This window comes from Ambystoma mexicanum, chromosome 5q, assembly GCF_040938575.1.
Source record: "Ambystoma mexicanum isolate Mex_15411 chromosome 5q, UKY_AmexF1_1, whole genome shotgun sequence".
Lineage (NCBI taxonomy): Eukaryota > Metazoa > Chordata > Amphibia > Caudata > Ambystomatidae > Ambystoma > Ambystoma mexicanum.
The window spans coordinates 617,572,512-617,590,492 of NC_090933.1; the positions used below are offsets into that span (position 1 = coordinate 617,572,512).

At 47.8% G+C, this 17,981-nt stretch overlaps 1 protein-coding gene across 2 annotated transcripts in view; it reads right to left on the minus strand.

Moving 5' to 3' along the window:
* NSMAF (neutral sphingomyelinase activation associated factor) overlaps positions 1–17,981 on the minus strand; it is a 2,198,666-nt gene that overhangs the window by 1,169,717 nt on the left and 1,010,968 nt on the right. For both annotated transcript variants that reach the window (XM_069621092.1, XM_069621093.1), the window contains one exon: positions 13,243–13,322. In XM_069621092.1, coding sequence (XP_069477193.1) covers positions 13,243–13,322 — 80 coding nt within the window. The remainder of the gene's footprint in view (positions 1–13,242; positions 13,323–17,981) is intronic.

The following is a 17,981-nucleotide window of genomic DNA, read 5'->3' on the forward strand; positions in this document are numbered from 1 at the left end:
CACGCAAAACTTGCGCAGAGGGAATCATAAGACCAAAGACAAGAGCCCAAATGTGCTGCAACAGATGTCAACGGTACCCGGAGCCTGTCGACGCTGATGAGCAAGAGCGAGGGAAACTCCTACTACCATGGTACTGGTCTTGACTCAAGTTACGAGGAAAGCCAAGCGGTTCATCACAGCCGGTGAGTCGAGGAGAGAACCGTTAAGAGGCGGGCTGTGGTGAATGAAAGTCGCAAAGTGGCAAGTTGAACCAAGTTCAAAGAACTGTCAAATTGTAAAGGGGAGACTAGCTGCAGAAGGGGACTGGCACAGCGAGGGTGCTTCTCCAAGAAACGCTGGTCAATCCCCGTCTGAATGAAACAACAGATACCAGAAGGCTGTAGGAGAGCTGCCAACTTAGTTCAAAAAGGTCATACAGGAGGTCAAGCAAAATCCCTGTACAGTCGAAAGCTTTTGACCTAATAACTGTAGAAAAAGCAAGGGAAGTGAATCCCGTGAACATTGAGAGCAAAGGTAAATGTGAAGTTGGCCAGCGTGAATCCGGAAGAGGGATGACGATGAAGAGGGGGCAAAGTCTAAAGTCCCAAGAAACAGTCGGGGTGAACCCGAGAAAAGGAGGTTTACAGTGAACTGATGAAAAGACATTGTATGGAAACGATAGAGGAAGATTGTTGAAAGCCATAGTGAACCCTGGGGGGGAGGCTAACAGTTGAGAGGGGTCCGAGCCTCAACAAGGGAGATCCAGGGGTGAAGCCATCACCCAAAGTTGAGAAGCCATAGTGAACCCGGTGGAGGAAGGCTGAAGATTTGAGGGGTCTGCGCCCAGAAGAGGGGGGCCCAAGGATGAAAGACCATCACCCTAAAAAAAAACAGTGAAGGGAGGCTGAGATTGGTAGAGGGTCTGCACCCAGAAGAGGGGGACCTAGGGGTGGAGAACTATAACCCGAATAAAAAGAAGAAACCTTTTTGATAGAACTTTTGTTTTGATACTTCCGAACTTATCAGGCCCTCAGAAACAGGAGGCAAAACCACTGAAGACCCTGATATTGAAAGGAACTGTTTTTGAAGGGTCCGAGCCCGAACAAGGGAGATCCAGGGGTGACGCCATCACCCAAAGACCATTAAGAGAAGGAACTGTAATTTTGAGTTAAGATTAGTGAAAGGTCAGTACCCGGAATAGGGGGACCCAGTGGTGAATCCATCACCCATAGTATACGTGAAAAGGAACTCTGTATTTGCTGTAAATATCAGGCCCTCGAAGGCAAGAGACTTTTGGTAAAAGAGACTTGGCCATCGAAGAACCGGTTAGCTGAAACTGAACTGTCGTCTCGTGCTGGAGAAGCTCGAGCATGTGCTGTGCTCCAAGGTCCCACCTTACCCCTGTGTTCAAAACATGGGGAAGGGAGCCCTAAACTAATGCATTCTGACATATTATCTGAGAACACTTCTTTCTTTTCTTAAAAACTATCCCACACAATTTATTTTGGTATTAGTTGTAAGGTTGGGCAATAGGTTTCTTAGTATGGGCCCTTTTTATCTGACACTAGGACTGCCTTAAGTTTCATTTGATGGTTGATGCTTGCTCCCATCTTAGATTTAGGTTTAGTTTAGGCGTTTTTCCAACCTGCATACAGTTTAATAAACACCCTTGAACTGTGATTGCTTGTGTCTGTCTTTACTGTTGCCACCATGAGTTCCTTACACCAGCACCATTCAACAACCGGGCTTGCAGTTCTTCCCGGAGCTCCTGTGCCGCTTGGATTGGAGGTGGTGGGGGCCTGTCCAGCAGTTTTCCTAAAAATGGCAGGCAATAACCCCACCGAATGAGCTGTAGATCCCAGGCATCAGAGGTAACCTCCTGCCATTGTGGCCAATGCTCTGCCAATCATCCACCCATCGCTAAGTTGTGCGAGGGTAAATCAAAGCGGCTTGGAGGACGGAGTCGCTGCTCCTGTTTGCTTGCTTCTAGAAGACCCTCTACCCCTTCCAGGGTGGGAAAAACAATTCTGCCCCTGCCTGGCATGCGGAAGCTGCACCTTCCTGCCATAAGGCACATAGCGCCTGTAGCCTCTGCCTCTAGCGGCAAAGCTAAAGGCAGTTTTGGCCAGCTGCTCAGCTGGGCCCAGCGATTTAGCTGCTAATTTGGACTCATTACATTTTTCCAAAGAGTCATCAGCCTTCTGGACAAAAAGGAATTCTCCCTTGAAAGGCATCTCCAGTAGCCTATTCTGGACGTTCGGAGAGAAGCTTGTCTTCTCAAGACTACCGCCGACCCCATTGAACAGCCAATGCAGTCATCCACATCCAGGCCAGTTTGCAATGACTGCTTGGTTACCTCCTTCCCATCTTCCACCAGCCATGTAAATCTATCCTGCATGTCACCTTCGGGGATGTATTGTGGCGCCTGCTCCACAGCATTCTATAAACCAAAGGAGTATTTTGCGAATCCTCAAGTTACATTGGTGGCTTTCAGCACCGGGCTGCCAGAAGTAAAAATATTTTTTGCCATTGCGTCCAACCTTTTACCTTCTCTGTCCGGAGGAGATTAGAAGTGGAGGCTGCATGCCTGTTGGAGATTGTGGCTGACTGCACAATAAGCCCTTCCGGAAAAGGGCGAGAAGCCTGAAATGATGAATCACCTCTTGCCGGCCTGTACTTCCCGAAAAAGTAGATTTGGCAGGGGGAATGGGGCAGGGGTGTTTCTACAAAGAAGCGAGGGCGTCTGCAATTTCTGGATTAAGTGGCATTTTATATTCTGTCACAGGAGCGTCATCTAATATGTTTGTCAGTTCGTAGCCCTGAACAGGCACTGAAGTGGACTTAAAACCTAGGATGTCTACTAAACTTTCTACTAGGCCCCTAAGCTTAGCATGGGTGTGAGTGTATGGCTGAAACTGCTGAAGTTCTAAATCTGGAGACGTGTTCAAGCCGTTGGCATCATGTAATCCTTGGGCAAGTGTCAACAGGTCTGGCTGTTTGTTCAAACAAACGTCTCCTGACCCTGTATATTATGGGGTCTATGTCCCCTTGGTCATCACCCTGGTCTACGGTGAAAATCGATACCATTGACTCCAACAATCCTGACCTGGAGAGAGGCGCAAAGGATCCATCGCCAAGAGTCATCTCCCGAAGGCTTCTCTCTCGATGACAATGGAATGGCTGTCGGTGCCTGGACACCACTGTGGCATCGGGGGTGTCAGCGTGTTGATGCTCTCTAGAGTGGCCGGCCATCGATGACTTTTGCGCCAGAGTTGGCGTCATGCCCAACGGCTTCTCCGGCGCTAATAATTTAGTAAGCGTGGGGTCGGGAGTGCCGTTTGCACAGCTGAGGCCTGCTGTTCGGGGTGATACCTGCACCTGCAGCAGCCTGCGCCTTAAACATAGCCAGCATTTGGCTTTTGAAATCTTCCCACTCCTCCAGAGTGGTAGGCCCAGCCGAGGGCTTATCTCTTTCTGATAATGAGCTGGACTTGTGTCGACGACAGTGGCATTTCTTCTTCTTATGCAAAGAAGACGAGGAACAATGGCTCCTCGAGTGTGACCGCTTTTTGACCTTTCGTCTGTGCTTTTCTTTATCCTTTTCGCAAGTGGGCCCTTCGGTCTTGGCCTCGAAAGAACGGACGATCGACCATGTCAGGGATTTCGGAGATTGTCGGCACAAGGTAAGTTTGGATGTCCCGCTCGCGTATGCACTTCAGGTGCATCTTTGAGCACGATGCACATTCCTCTGTGTCGTGATCTGTAACAAGACACCACAGACAAACGTTGTGCACATCGGTCACTGACATTTTGGAATGGCAGTCGGTGCACCTCTTAAAACCCAAAATCTGGGGAGCGGACATACTCGCGCTCGAGGTTTTTTGAAAAATATTGGACGAATTTAGTGAAATGCAGTCTCGAAGACTCAGTGTCGTGTTCCTCACAGTAGCTTGTTTTGCGCACAGAAAAAAGGAACTGAGGTATAGGGCCTAGTGACGTGGAACTGACAATCGAGCACCGAGCAAGACCGATCGATGGCTGAGTCGTGGTCTACTACGCCCCCTGCCGAAAAGTTCTGAGCAGCAGAGCTGGATGTGGATATCCATCAGATGAGGAATATGCGGGAGGAAAGCAATCCATTGAAAATCCTGCGAGTTGGAAACAGGGCGTTCGAAGGCTTTGTCGAAGCAGGAAAGCATCTTGTCTGTCGGCTGTGAGTCAACAATGCTGAAGTAGAGCGTCAGTGTGGTGGTGGCTTGACCTGTGTTGGGTGGATCGTGTGGTGCAAGAGCTAGACCAAGACCGCCAACACTAGCCTACTGTGGAGCGACGTGGGCGATTGCATGGGAAGTAAAGGGAACTGTGGTAGTTGTGTAACCTGTAATGGGTGGACCATCTGGTCCGAAACCTGCATCCAGACCGCCAGCAGCAACGGGCCACGAAGTCAAGCGGATGAAGAAGGGAAGAAGAAGAAAGAATGAACCAGCGACCCCTGCGGAACCGGTGAAGAGTTCCACGAGAGAAGGTAACAGGAATGGTAGTAAGTCCAGGGAGGCAGGGGATGGGAAATCTTGAGAAGGTGAAACCAGAAGACAAAAGAGAAGTAGATTATTTTATGAGGCAACTCCCTGGTCAGTTCCATAAGAAAGTTGCATTGAAGATTCAAGAAGGACTCAGGGAGCCTCTCCCTCGTCCCGGTGGGGGCAAGTTGAAGGACCGTGTTCAAATAGAGAAAATACTAAACCCGTGGAGATAACTTAAAGAATTGACGAAGAATCTAAGATTAAAGTAACTGGAGAAAACATTGAAGAGTAAATAAGAGCTTGGGAGTCCCAGTAGGGGCAAGGTGGAAGATATTGTTAAGAAAAGCCTGCTAGAAGCTGGTTGTCAACTAGGACAAGGGAGCCATTCTCCCAGTGCCAGGATATTTGTGAAATTTAAACTGAGAGAGTCTTCTACCCAGGGGAAGAGAGCCATTCTCCCGGTTTGTGATAAGAACTCTTCCATTAGCTTAGTGATTTCTGTTTAAGTGACAGAAGGGGAAAAAGGGAACTGACAAAGCCCAGTAAGCAGAGACCAACATCTTTTGGAAATTGTATTCTGCATAATCAAGCTACGCACTCGAAGCAGTGTGGTCTCAACACCGGATCACCCCAAGAGTCAGTTTTCCCTTTCCACTTTTCCCCCTTTCTTTTCAACAAAAAAGAAGAAACCCTTCAAAAGAACTTCAAGGGAAGCAACAAAAGTGAGCAAGCTGAATAAGGAGAAAAGACTTTGAAGCCAAAGTCTAACCTACAGTTAGGAGAAGGAAGTGCTTCTCCTAGCCATTTACATTTCGACCCAGGACCCATTCTCCTGGGATATGGTTTTGTTGCTTTTGGACTTTTGCATTTCAATAGTATGGATAGAGTATGAGTTTGGACCAGCACGGATACTTTTTATTTGGACATCACAGACTTCCTGACAGACTGAGTTTTAGTTTGGTTGAGGTAGGCAAACCACCACTAGTTAGGGATATATAGGATTGCTATTATGTGTAAAATAAGTCCTGTTCAGACTTCTCATTCCAGGTCACCATGCAAGTTACAAAATAAATTAATTTTCAATCAGATGGAAAAGGAGAGGTATGCACTGTTCATAGAAATGCTATTGACACAGTCACTGATGATGGTTTAATTACGTGTTGATAAATTAGATAAATTAATTACAACTGATATCACGACTTAAACTGGGTGTCATATTATTTCCAAGACAGACGGTGTTAGGCAGAATTGCATGTACTACCCTACAGGTGTAAGCAAAACCAACCTTTGGTATAAGTTTGTACTATACAGTTTTTGGTAGCGAGCTGAGCAGCCAGGCTTATCTCAAGAGGGAATGTGAGCAGTAAAAGATGATACACAGAGGTCTTAAAATCACAATGGTTCAAGTAGACGCTTAAACTCAAGGTTTCTTGGTAAAACACTCATTTATTCCAGAGTCATTTAGAAAACATTCACTAGAAGGAGGCAACTTAATATCATACACAAACACACTTCAGTACCAAACCAATAAGTTTGAGTAAATTAGGCTGCCCTGAAATAGGAGCAAAATGGCATTTCAGTCACTTTAAGTAGGCGTACAAAGGTACAAGATCATTAAATAGATCACAAATACTTTCTTAGGCAGTGTAAATAGTTTTGGTTCACTAGAGGACCCGATTCAGTTCAATAGGCCTAGGTCAAAGTCAATGGGCTAGTGTCTTGGATAGGAAAGAGCAGTTCTTGTAGTAATCAGCAACGTCTTTGCCAAAGTTCTCAGAAGTAGTTTGTACGAAAAAGAATCACAAGCTGATAAGGCCTGCAAGTTGGGAAAGTTTCACGAACAATCACTGTGAGAGGTAAGTTCTCTCAATTGGGTTGGCACAGTACCTTAATATGAAGAAAAGATGCAACTGAAGAGGTTGGTTCCTGGCAGTTCCTGCAGCGCTCACTGTTCCTGAACCCCAGTCGTGGGGACAAGAGGGAGGATGTCGGGGGACTCCGCACGGGGACTGGTCAAACAATCTGGCAAATGGAAGATCTTCAGTTCCATTAGCTGTAGTCAAGCACACAAGCTGATGCCCTTCCCCCTGGTTAAACCTAACCAGATCCGAGAATGGTATCCAGGTAGCTTACGAGTTGATTGGTCCCACCAACTCAAAGGAAGAAGTCGTCCTTGAAGGGGCTTCTCTGTCGAGATGAACTTGGCAATTCGGACCTGCAGCAGGGCTTCAGCGGACAAACCAATGGTCCAGGAGTTGCAGCAGCCGTCCTCTTCCAGCTAGTCTTTGGTTATTTCGTTTACGAGTTGATTGGTCCCACCAACTCAAAGGAAGAAGTCGTCCTTGAAGGGGCTTCTCTCTCGAGATGAACTTGGCAATTCGGACCTGCAGCAGGGCTTCAGCGGGCAAACCAACGGTCCAGGAGTTGCAGCAGACGTCCTCTTCCAGCTCGTCTTCGGTTATTTCGTTCCAGTGGTCGACTCTGCCTTCCAAGCCAAGAGACTCGCCTTTTAAACAGTTTTCTCCCTTTCATTCCAGCCTAGCTGTCACTCATCCAGCAGGGCGGCTGTCCTTGCCAGACAGTCAGCCAGCCAATCACGCCAGAGTGCATTTGCGTCTCCTAGGAGACTAAGCACATTGAGTTTCGGACACCTCCCTCACTTGCTGCCCACCCCAGACACTCCGGCGCCAGAGCCGGTCTTCAGTCCTGAAGCCTGCCAAAGGCGTAACAACAAAGGGACCAAACCAGAGACAAACTCTAGAAGGACCTTTAAAAAAATAAAAAAAAAAAAAAAGGCGAAAAAAGAAAACCGGGACCCGTTTAAATAAAGGGGTTTAAGGCGCCATCTTGAAAAACATGGCTCCCGCGATTTTTAGCTACCGGTGTTCGCGGTCGGGAAAAATCATGGTAGTTCGTTGTAAAACCACTGCCACCCACCATTTCGATAGGAAAGGGTAGCATTTGACTGCTGCATGAGTTTCAAGTCAAACACAGGGGATACTAGGTAACCCCTACAGCACTCTATAGGAAGATAGTGTTTGCTGGGTCTAGGAATTTAAAAAGACTAGTAAAGTCAATTCAACCTTACATTCTCTGGGAAACAGAAGTTGAACCCAGATAAGGTATTTAAACCTTGGGAAAGCCTAAAAGGCTTCCCCTTTGCCACTGCACTGAGGGTGCTGTGTGACACAAATAAAAAAGATGATGCCTATGGAGTTGTCTAAAACTCTATGGAGTTGTGTAAAACTCCATAACCAAAAGAAATAAACACAGAAAACAAACAGATTTAAAATGTTCAAAGCCCCAAAGTTTAGCAAAAGAGCTGTGGGTCTCTAACGTAGAGAGGAATTAGCACATTTTGAGAATTCTCCCTAACAGAGGGTGAGAGGAGGTGAGGTGGAAAACGCAGCGAGGGAAAGCCAGGAGAGACGGTAAGAGCAGGGTGTTGAGGCAGATTCTGTGAACATGGCAACAAAAAGGAAACAAGAGAAAGGCGGGGAGAAAAAAAGTGGGGGTAGAGAGAAAGAGAAGGAGAGTCATCTCACGAGTGAAGAGAAAGACAAGTGCTTGGAAAGAGCACAAGCACGAGAGAAATACAGGGCAGGAGGAGGAAGGAAAGAATTACGAAATTACAATAACTGGAGGAAAGAAGGAGAGTAGAAGTGGGAGAGCATGGAGTGGCTAGAAGGACAAAAAAAGTCAAAGGAGGAAGGAAGACTGTGGAGAAAATGTGGAAATAACCCAGGAAGGAAAGTACAAACAACTCCCATTCTATAGCCATAAAAGAGGCTGCAGAGCATTTTCCCTTCTTCTCTAAGGAGTTTGATGAGTTTCTCACTCTACTTCCAGCAGGATTTTGCGGTTTCTTTTTCCCCTAAGTGCCGGGAGGACGAGGAGTGGTGTGAGCCACTTTTGGAGTGTGACCTCTTAAATTATTTTGGGAACGAGGTGATGGTTCTGGGCCTCCTGCTCTAAAGAGATTTTTCTCGGTGTGGGATGCTCCGCCATCCTTCCCTCCTCCAAAGAATGTCTTCTGGTATGGGGTAACTTGTGATTTCATCAGGGGGCGCTAAGGCCCACTTTTCTGCTTAGTCACAAATCACTTTTGGATTCATAACTTGGCAGGCCCTGCATTCCGAGACATTGTGATTGACACCTAAACACCAGAGGCAGACATTATGGGGTTAGGTTATAGACTTCTTTTCCAAAATAACAGAGAAACATCTCTGAGTAGAGTGTGCCTGGTACAGCATGCATATGCAGGAAGTGAATTCACAGGACCTCATGGCACAATATAGAGGTTGGATGCGTCACTTCGAGAGTCAAGGAGTGTACTTTCCAAGAAGATCGGTATTAAGGCATACCTCACCGCCTGCTGTTAAAACGTTTTCGGTAGCAGCTATCAATGCCTGTGACAGATCTAAGATGAAGAATCTGTACTAGGGCGCAAACCATTAAAACAGACGTTTGTAGTGAAGGGTTGTGTGCAGTGTTATATAACCGAGTGGGTGGCACAACGCGACTGCACATGGGTAAAACTATTTTTCTTTCACATACACTTATGAGCTAAAGGGATATGTTACAAGGCCAAAATTCACACCTCTGGGGCAGAGTTCAGTTCCTTTCTTCTGTACTTCCCTTTGATCGGGCTTCAGGGTATTCCTGCTGGTCAGGCTTTTGTGTTTCGTGCAACCTTCTTCTGCTCCTCACATGGATTGGGATTCAGGGTTTCAGGCACCCTTATTCTGAGCCTCAGTCATCACCTGATAAGGTGGATAACTGTTGTTGGCACTCTTTCACCAGCTCCTGGTAAAGATGGAATTTCTTGGCCAGCCTCAGATACTGCCACAGGGGAAGAGCCTACCTAGACTCCAGAGGCAAAATTAACAGGGCCATGTCTCCTTCTACTCCTAGGGTACTTATTGTACCCCCGTACTGCACATGACCCTCTGAAAACACACCACATGCTCATTGCGCCTAACACCTTGGGTCCAACCCCATGATATTGAGTTATTGCCCCCTCACCCTGCCTCGGACCAGACATTTCCACTTGAAACTTCTTTATCTGACGGTCTTCCTGGTCTCCTGTACATCCACTCTTAATTCTCATGCCACCACCACCTGATCTTCTCAAACCTCTGCCTCCTGATTTTCCATCGACCTCCTCCTCTGGCCTCTAATTTCCTTCCCTACTTCTGCCTCTCTGGGCACCTTCTTTCGCCTTCCTAAATGTTTGCCAAGACTCTCCAGAAGTCTTCAACCTCCTCCAAACACCCACACCATCTGATTGAGAGTCTGGATCTATATAGTTCTGTGCCCCCTCCGTTTGGATTTTACTCCCTTGGAGGGTCTTCAACTGGGTGGTTAAATGGGATAATGACTCAGATTTGTTGGTCTTGGCAAACACATCTGGGTTCACAGAGGGCTTTGTGAGCCGGACCAACCCTTTGAAAGGCTGGTCCGCAATCTTGGATTTCACTTGTGCCTCTGGTATTGTTTCTCCAGCATTGCATGGCCTGTAGTATGGTATGTTCTGCTGAATAGCGTTGTGAATGACTTGGATGCCCAGAGCAAGATTCTCTACACCCCTGGCATCTGCTCCATTAGTGGCTCTGTTGCTGGAAACCTATTACTATAAAAAGGGACATTGTCACCTAATAAAGCTCAGCTCGAAAATGAGGTGTTTCTTGTCCCTGAACAGGGGCTGAACTGTTGGGGCTAGAAGGGGAGAAGCCCTGGTGGTAGTCCTGGTGTCCGGATGCCTTACCTAAAGGGACCAACGTCCTATAGCTTACCCCTGTGACTGTCCCCTGCCATATGAGGATTAAGTAGGAGTGACTAGGAGGTCCAGAGTATACTTTCTCTTGGCCCATCGACTGCTAGCTCGAGGAGGCACTCAACCCCTTTGGTCACTGGTCATCACATATGTATTTGAATACAGCACAAATGCACAATAGCAGCTGTGAGTAGGTTTGCCTTAACCACTATGCAAAGATACAATCGCATGGCTGGCTGGTGCTAGGTGTGTCAGTTAGGAGAAGGAGGGAGCAATGGAACTTGGGTAATCTTGAAAGATCAACTGTATGAGAGGTAGTAGAAACGGGCATTTAGAGTGGAAAGGAAGCTAGTGAAAATCAGTATCAGCAAAGGTTGTAGGATAAAAATGAGACTAAAGAAAGGTAAAAGGAGAGAAATATATTAGAAATAATCACATTCAAAAGTTGACAATGAAATGCAGGAGGTAATAAAAAAGGCAGCAACAGATAGGATTAAAATAAGAAAAGAAATAGATCCAGTTTAGCAAACTTAAAACGAGTAACACAAGTTATGTATTGCAGGGTAATTCTAAGGGTTAAACGAAGAAGGCAAGTAATAGAAGAATAGTTAAATAGAACAAATGTTCATGATTTAGGAGCTGGAAATAGAGTTTTGAAAAAATGTTTTTTAGTAATGGGGAGAAAGAAGTTATAAGTAGTGGATTATAAAAATAAAAGATCTATGTTGGATGCGAAGTATGCAAAAAAAGTCAGTGCAGCAAGTGAAAAGGCGGTATAGATAGGGGATGGAGTAAGGAAATGAATGAGGGTTGAACAACGATGATGTAGTGAAGTGAAAGGGAAACAGCTGTATCATGAGTAAAATGAATTGTGGTAATTGAGATGCAAAGACATAGTTGAAACAGACTTTATTGGAAAACTCAGAAAAACCTCTTCTAGGCCGCATTACTAAAATGTGTTCCCTATGTTAACATACGATAAAAGGGTACCTGTCAGGATGTCTCACTAAACCCAAGTCCAGTCCTCTGTCCAAATCCTATGCTGGCCCATACCTAACCTAACACTATGGAAATAAAGAACATAGAAATAATCATGATTGTGCTTAGTTTAGGGTTGCTTCCCCTATGGAACTTAGTGGTGGCTGGTTGCGACGCCCAGCCAATGATGCTTAACGTCTCTGAAGTTCAAAGGAACCGGTTCTCCCAAAGCAAAAAGTAAACATCTGCTGAAGTGAAGAAAAAGTATTTAAAAGTTCTTTCAAAACAGCCTCTTATTTGGGTTTTTATACTGTCTCTTCACTTGGGCTGCTTGGTATTCCCAAGCCCAATTATACTTGCTCCTGAACCCTCCTGGGTTCTCTCATGTGCTGGCCTCGCATCAGCAGCAAGTTTCTTCAGCCCAATTTGGTTTCTCTCATCGGAAGGCGGACCCACTTCCAGTCCCGCATGGGTTCTCATTTTTTTTCACCTCTCTGTAGGTTAACTCCTTAGACTAACCCCTACTGGGCTTCGGCCTTCAATGGCACTCTTGATTTGTTGGTGTGCCCCTCACAGGCTACTCTAGCCCCGTCAATGATTTGGTTTCGGTAGCTGCTTCTCTGGCTGATTCTTCGGTTTCCCCCTTCTGGGATACAGGTTTCTTTAGCCCTGGCGGCATCTCATCCGTCTCACTCCAACTTGACAGGGACTGCCGATCTTGATGGCTTCCCCTGCTGGAAGCCACAGCATCTGCAATTATGCACCCCAATGTCTTTCGACCTCAGTGGTGGTGCTTCCTGCCTCAGCGGTCCCGCAGCACTCGGCTTTTGTCAAAGCTACATTGTCTGCCGCGCTGTCTACTGTCTCCACCCACCTCGGCATAGGTTGCACACAGGAGTCCTGTTCCACAGAGGATGCTCTCCTCTGTTCTGAACATGCATCGCTTTTTATGTTCCTCCCTGAAATGGAAGGGAGAATGTGGTTGGTCCTCCCTTCCAACAAAACACGACAACAGGTACAGGTCAGAAACCAAGCTCTCACCTTAAAGAGGTCCTGTCCATAACTGCTCTGGTTAGCTCCCATGCATCCAACAAATCGATCAAGACAAAAATGTGAGGGGAGGGGGAATGTTGTTTCTGTTTGGGCATCCTTTGCTGCCAAAGGGGTGGTCACCGCTCAGTGAGATCCAGATTGCCCTGTATCCCAGGGAGGGTTTTGTGTAGGGGGCTCACCTCCCCAGTCCCAGAAGGGGTGTCTCCCCCTGGGAAGAAGGGATGAACTCCCTGGATTTGTCACGGAACATATAGACATGAGTGAAGTGAGGTAGAAAGTCAGGGATGAGTGGTTCCTGTAAAAATTTCAGTTGCAAGATAATGAGCAACATTAAGAGTTAAGAAGTGTCATCAGACGAAGGTGGGTTTAGTTTTGTGGCTTGAATGATGAAATGATGAAATAGGAGGGAGAAAAGTGAATGGCTTAGCGGTTGCAAGGAGGTAGTAAAACAATTAATCAAGGAGCAGAGAGCCAGTATCTCAAATGATTACTACGGGGAAAATGAGCATGGGATGGATGAGTGAGCAATGGGGAAAGGACATGGGAGCACAGAATAGAAAGAAAAAAAAGAATGAGTAGATAACAAGAGGAGAACATTGCAGGGTAGAATGTATGAGAAATACACAAGTATACAAACTATCAAGAATATTGAAAAAGGCAGCCCAAGTAAGCAAGATAAGAGAAATGGAAATATATCTAGGTGGAGAAATTAAGCAAGGAGGTATACAAACTATGGAACAAGGGTGTAATCCAGGAGAAATCACTCAAACAAAGCCAAAGAAGATATTTGTGCAATACAGACAATGAATAGCTAGAATAAATGTTCTGAAAACATGACGAGTGAAGTACTTTGCAAAAAAAAGAGCATGTTAAACTATAGCTAGGGGTCTTTCTATTAGAGAACAGTCAGCAATAAAATAATTGCAAACATACCAACAATCTCTCCAGCCGATCTTTCTTAAGAGCACCAATTGGTTTACCAAGGTCCCTAAATGTGTTTGGCTCGAGTAGATCTGTAAAATAACAATAAACCAATTGTAATGACCACTCAAAGGTAAACAAAAACTACAGTTCTCATCCAGATAACTTCAAAAAGTAGCATCTTTAGAATCACATAGACATTCAATCATTCAAACAAGATCAAATTGCTTTATGCTATCAAATTAGACATTTTAGAATAAATGTATAGCAAAATCTGATAACCACAAAAGTTATCAGAACGATATTTAAAAGCAATGAAAGGATAAAACAACTGACATTTAAACTTTGCATTGAGAGCACACAATGTTTCAAATATATCCAAAGAAAGCCGCTGTGCCCATCAAATGTTGCACTCAAGTTATCTCCACACCCAAATATACAATGTGTTGAAAGCAGCCCAAAACTACCCATTGAAGGATGTGGGACTCCGTAAACTGTAGCTCCGCCAAACAATTATTCCATCAAATGATGGTTGATTTGTGTGTATTTTAGCAAATGAGTGGAAATGTGGCTGAATGCATTTCTAGATCAGTAACGTTAGGTGTGGCAGGCATAGGGAGACAAGTGAACCTGCGGACACACCGACGGGCTCCCGCGCCCTACAAAGGAGGGCCCCTCGGCGGGGGCCCCCCTTAGTGGCGACCCCCTCACGAGGCACGGCGGAAGGGGAGTCGGGGTGGGTGGGGGGTTGTGGTGCCAAGCGTTCCCCACCCAAAAGGGGGAGGAGGGGGCTGGGGGTGACGTCACCCCGAGCGACGCGGGCCGGTACACCCCAGCCATTAGCTAATTAAGGCCCGGGAAAATGCATGTTGGGCCTCTTCCCTGCCGCCTCCCTGACAAAGTTGCATGCTTCCTGTTTCGGTGCTGCATTTCGAGGGGAAGGAGTTTCCAGTGTTCGAGTAGCCGGAGAATACTTTTTCCAGAAGAAGGGTCCTGCAAGCCGTTACAGTGCAGACGTGGTCGTGCGGCGAATTCAGGTATTGGCTTACTCTGGGCAGCGAAGGCGTTGTAGGCTCGAAGTCGGGCCAGGGTTGATGGTGGGCGGCTAATGCATGTCGGGGTGTAGGGACACTGGTTCGGGGCAGGTTGACGAGGCGCCGCCAGGTACGGGAGAAGCGGGTAGGGAAAGGGGCCACGTCGCGGCACATAGCAGGTAGCTTGTAGGATTCAGGCAGGCGGAATGGAGTGGGCTCAGTCAGCTCCGACGGCACTAGGTTTCAGGCCTCTGAACGGGAGCAATCCGAGGGGATGCCTGGATCGGTGGGGGTGAAGGGGTTAGCGAAGGGGGGTAAGGGGCAATTGCTTTGGCGCATGATAAAGGGGGCCCCGGTGGGGGGCGGAGGAGGGATACATGATGAGAAGGGAGTACACGAGGTACAATTGTGCTACTCACGGAGGAACGAGGCCCGTCAAACATCCTAGCAAAGAGGCCGCGGGGGTGGTGCAGGGTGAGCCGTTGTGCGCGGGCACACCCGCAGGGGCAACCGTACAAAAGCAAAGTGGGGGGGGGAGGGTCGCTTGAGGACGGTGGGATTTCGGCAGGGGGCAACGGCCAAACCAACACAGGGGACAGGTGTGCATGCAATTCAGGGGGGGAAGGGGCGGGTGACGGACTAGGGTGTGCCACAATGATGGGTATGGGGCCGACGGGTTTTGGGTCGTATCGATCACCCACTTGTAGAAACGTCACAGTTCCGGAAGGTTACCATTTAGGGAGGCCGTTGCAGCAAAGGGGCCAGTGCGGAATGGGCGAAGGCACCCTCACTGCCGGTGGCGGAAAGGGGGGGGTACCTTGGCGGCGGTGGGGCTACGGGGCCGGAGGGTATGGATTATCACGCTCGGGGGGGTTGTTTCAATAGGGGCTTTTGGCGCGCTTACCCTGACACAAAGGGGGTCCGCTGTTGTGGCGAAGGGTAATGGTTTCTGGCCTTACCCTCGCTTGCATTTGGGCCGTGGACGGGGGAATAGGGGGGCATCAATCAAGCCTAACAGAGCGCACAGTAGCGAAAACGGGAATCTTGTGTTGGGCAAGTGCTAATGGGCGTTTCAGTTGGTTTCCGCAGCAACGGGGTCAGTCCGGGGATTGGCGAGGCAATACACACTGCCGGATATGGCGAAATGAAGGAGGGAAGGGGGGTAGGAGGGTCGGGTTGGTTATTTATGTGCCACGGGGTCATAGGGTACCGAGGCCTAATAAAAGAAATAAAAAGAATGTAAAAAAAAATTGCAGGCAGGGCGGCATATGGGGGTAAGTTGTTTCAGGGTGGGCTGTTGGTTTCAGTTCGGGGGAGGAAGCAAGAGACGGGGAACGGGGCCCAAGCTGCTGACGGAAAATGTATGCCATGTCGGATGGGTAGCCGCAATGGGTCGATTGGGGTGGCATTCAATCTCATTTTGGGGTGTTTTATAGGGCAACATGGCGCGCTTTCTCGGGCACAATAGGGGGCACGTTTAGTGGCGGCATATTATATACAGCATGGGGGCTTGGTAGGAAGGGAAAACGCAGGGTGCATTGTAAGTAGGTTGCTGGCAGCAACCCCGTGCCCATTACGGTTCTTTGGGCAAATTCGATCATGCGTTTGAAGAGGTTATGTAGTTTATAACGCGCCTATTGACAATCGTTGGGGAATTGTGTCATGCAGCCGCAAAGTTTAAGATGGGGATTGCTTGTTCTGACACCTTGGAGGCGGGTGTACTGGAATGTTCAAACTCTGTGGGGCACAGGGATTGTGGTGAATTATGGTTACTTCAAGGGTATGGCGGTTGCCCCGATTGCACATGTACAACGTGGTGAGGGAAGGGTCATGTAAATTGCACACACTCAAACGTTTGGCATTTGGCGTAGTGGGTGCTTGTTTGTATTCTGGTTTGGGCTTTAATGAGGATCCCCTTGCCGCCGCATGCGCGGGGGCAGATAAGTGAATATCGGTTGGGGAGTTTCTATGGTGGGGGGGCGTTGAACGCTTGGATCGCTCGGGCGGTAAGAGGCTGCTCTGCTGGAGCATTTATGTGTACATGTTTAGTGGTTACGTAAAGGGAACTGCTTTACTACCTCGTGTGCAAGTAAGGCTTTGGTCATTCATTTAAAAGTAAATTGTATTTTAAAGTGCGGGAGGGTCTCGTTTTAAATTCGGTAATGTCATTTGTTTTGGGCTTTCGGGAAGTTGGGACCACGCTGGGGAATGGGTGTTGCATGTCTAGGGCTCAGAATGCGCTACTTGGGAAAGGCTTGGTTTGCTGTGGCATCGTTTTGATTAAGCTCCTTGTTTACAAGGCATGGCCTACTTGGTTGGGGCACATGTGGCCGCTGGGCGTGTGGTGCGGGGGTCAACACATGTCGAAATTCGACAAACAGCGTTTTATTGGTTGGAGGAGGAGGGCTGGAGTCAAGAGTATGGCAGCTGCCTGCTAATCGGGGGGCATTTACGGTCATTTAACAAACCCAGCAGAGGGGCCAAACAATGAAGGGGGAGTGGAGGCCAGTGGCATGACTCAGGGCGCGTTTTCAGGAAAGTTTTATTTAAAGTGCGGGCGGGGGGGGGGTTAACTTCTGGTGCGCTCTGGGGGAAGGGATGGTTTTGCAATGTATATTAATTTATGCATGTTGGGTAGTTGCATGAAGTGGATTGTGTACTGCTTCGTGGGTTGGGAAGGCATCTTGCATTCGTTTAAACTTTACATTGTAGATTAAGGTCGGGATGGTCTCGCTTTGCTAGTCTTTATGGCATTGGTTTGAGCTTTTCTGGAAGTTGAATACACGCTGGGGCGAGGCGGTGGTAACCTCGGGATGTTGCGTACCTAGTGTTTAGAATGAGCAATTTGTGAAAGGTTTTGTCGGTGTTGGCATCGTTGGGGGGAAAATGACTTGTTCAACAGGCATGGCCTACTTGGTTTGGACTCATGTGGGTGTTAGGTGTGCGGGGCATTGGTCGCCACATGTCGAAACCCGGCAAACGGCTTTTATTGGTTGGAGGAGGGGCTGGTGTGAAGAGTATTGCGCCTGGCAGCAGGGCTATACTGGACGGGTGGGAACACGATGATCAGAGGTGCGAGTAACAAAAGGGTATCAAAGGGCTAGGTTGCCGTATGGGCAATGGCGGCCACCTGCGAAACAGGAAGCAGTTACGCAAACTTAATAAACACAGCAGAGGGGCCAAACTAGGAAGGGGGAATGGAGGCCCGTGGCACGACACAGGGTGTGTGTTCAGAAAAAATGTTACTCAATGTGCGGGCGGGGGTTAACATTTGGAGCGCCCTGGGGGGTAGGGGTGGTGTTGCAATATATATTAATGATGCGCACGTTTGTTGGTTACGTGAAGTTAGTTGCCTCACTGCTTCGTGCCTTGGGGAAGACGTTGTTTGTATTTGCTTATAAGTTAAAGTGTATTTTAAGGTGCGGGATGGCCTCGCCTTGCATGTTTGTAATGTCATTGTTTTGGGTGTCTTGTGGAAGTTGGGTCCATGCTGGGCCGAGGAGGTTGCAAACTCGGGATGTTGCGAGCCTAGTGTTTGGAATGTGTAATTTGCGGAAGGCTTTGTCGTTGGTGGCATTGTGGGGGGGGAATGCTGTGGTAACAGGCCGACTTGGTTTGGAAACGTGTGGGTGTTGGGCATGCAACCTCGGCACGGTGCAGGGCTGGTGGGTAGAACGAGCGGCTTGGGAAATGCCCTGTTGTTGTTGGCATCGTTTT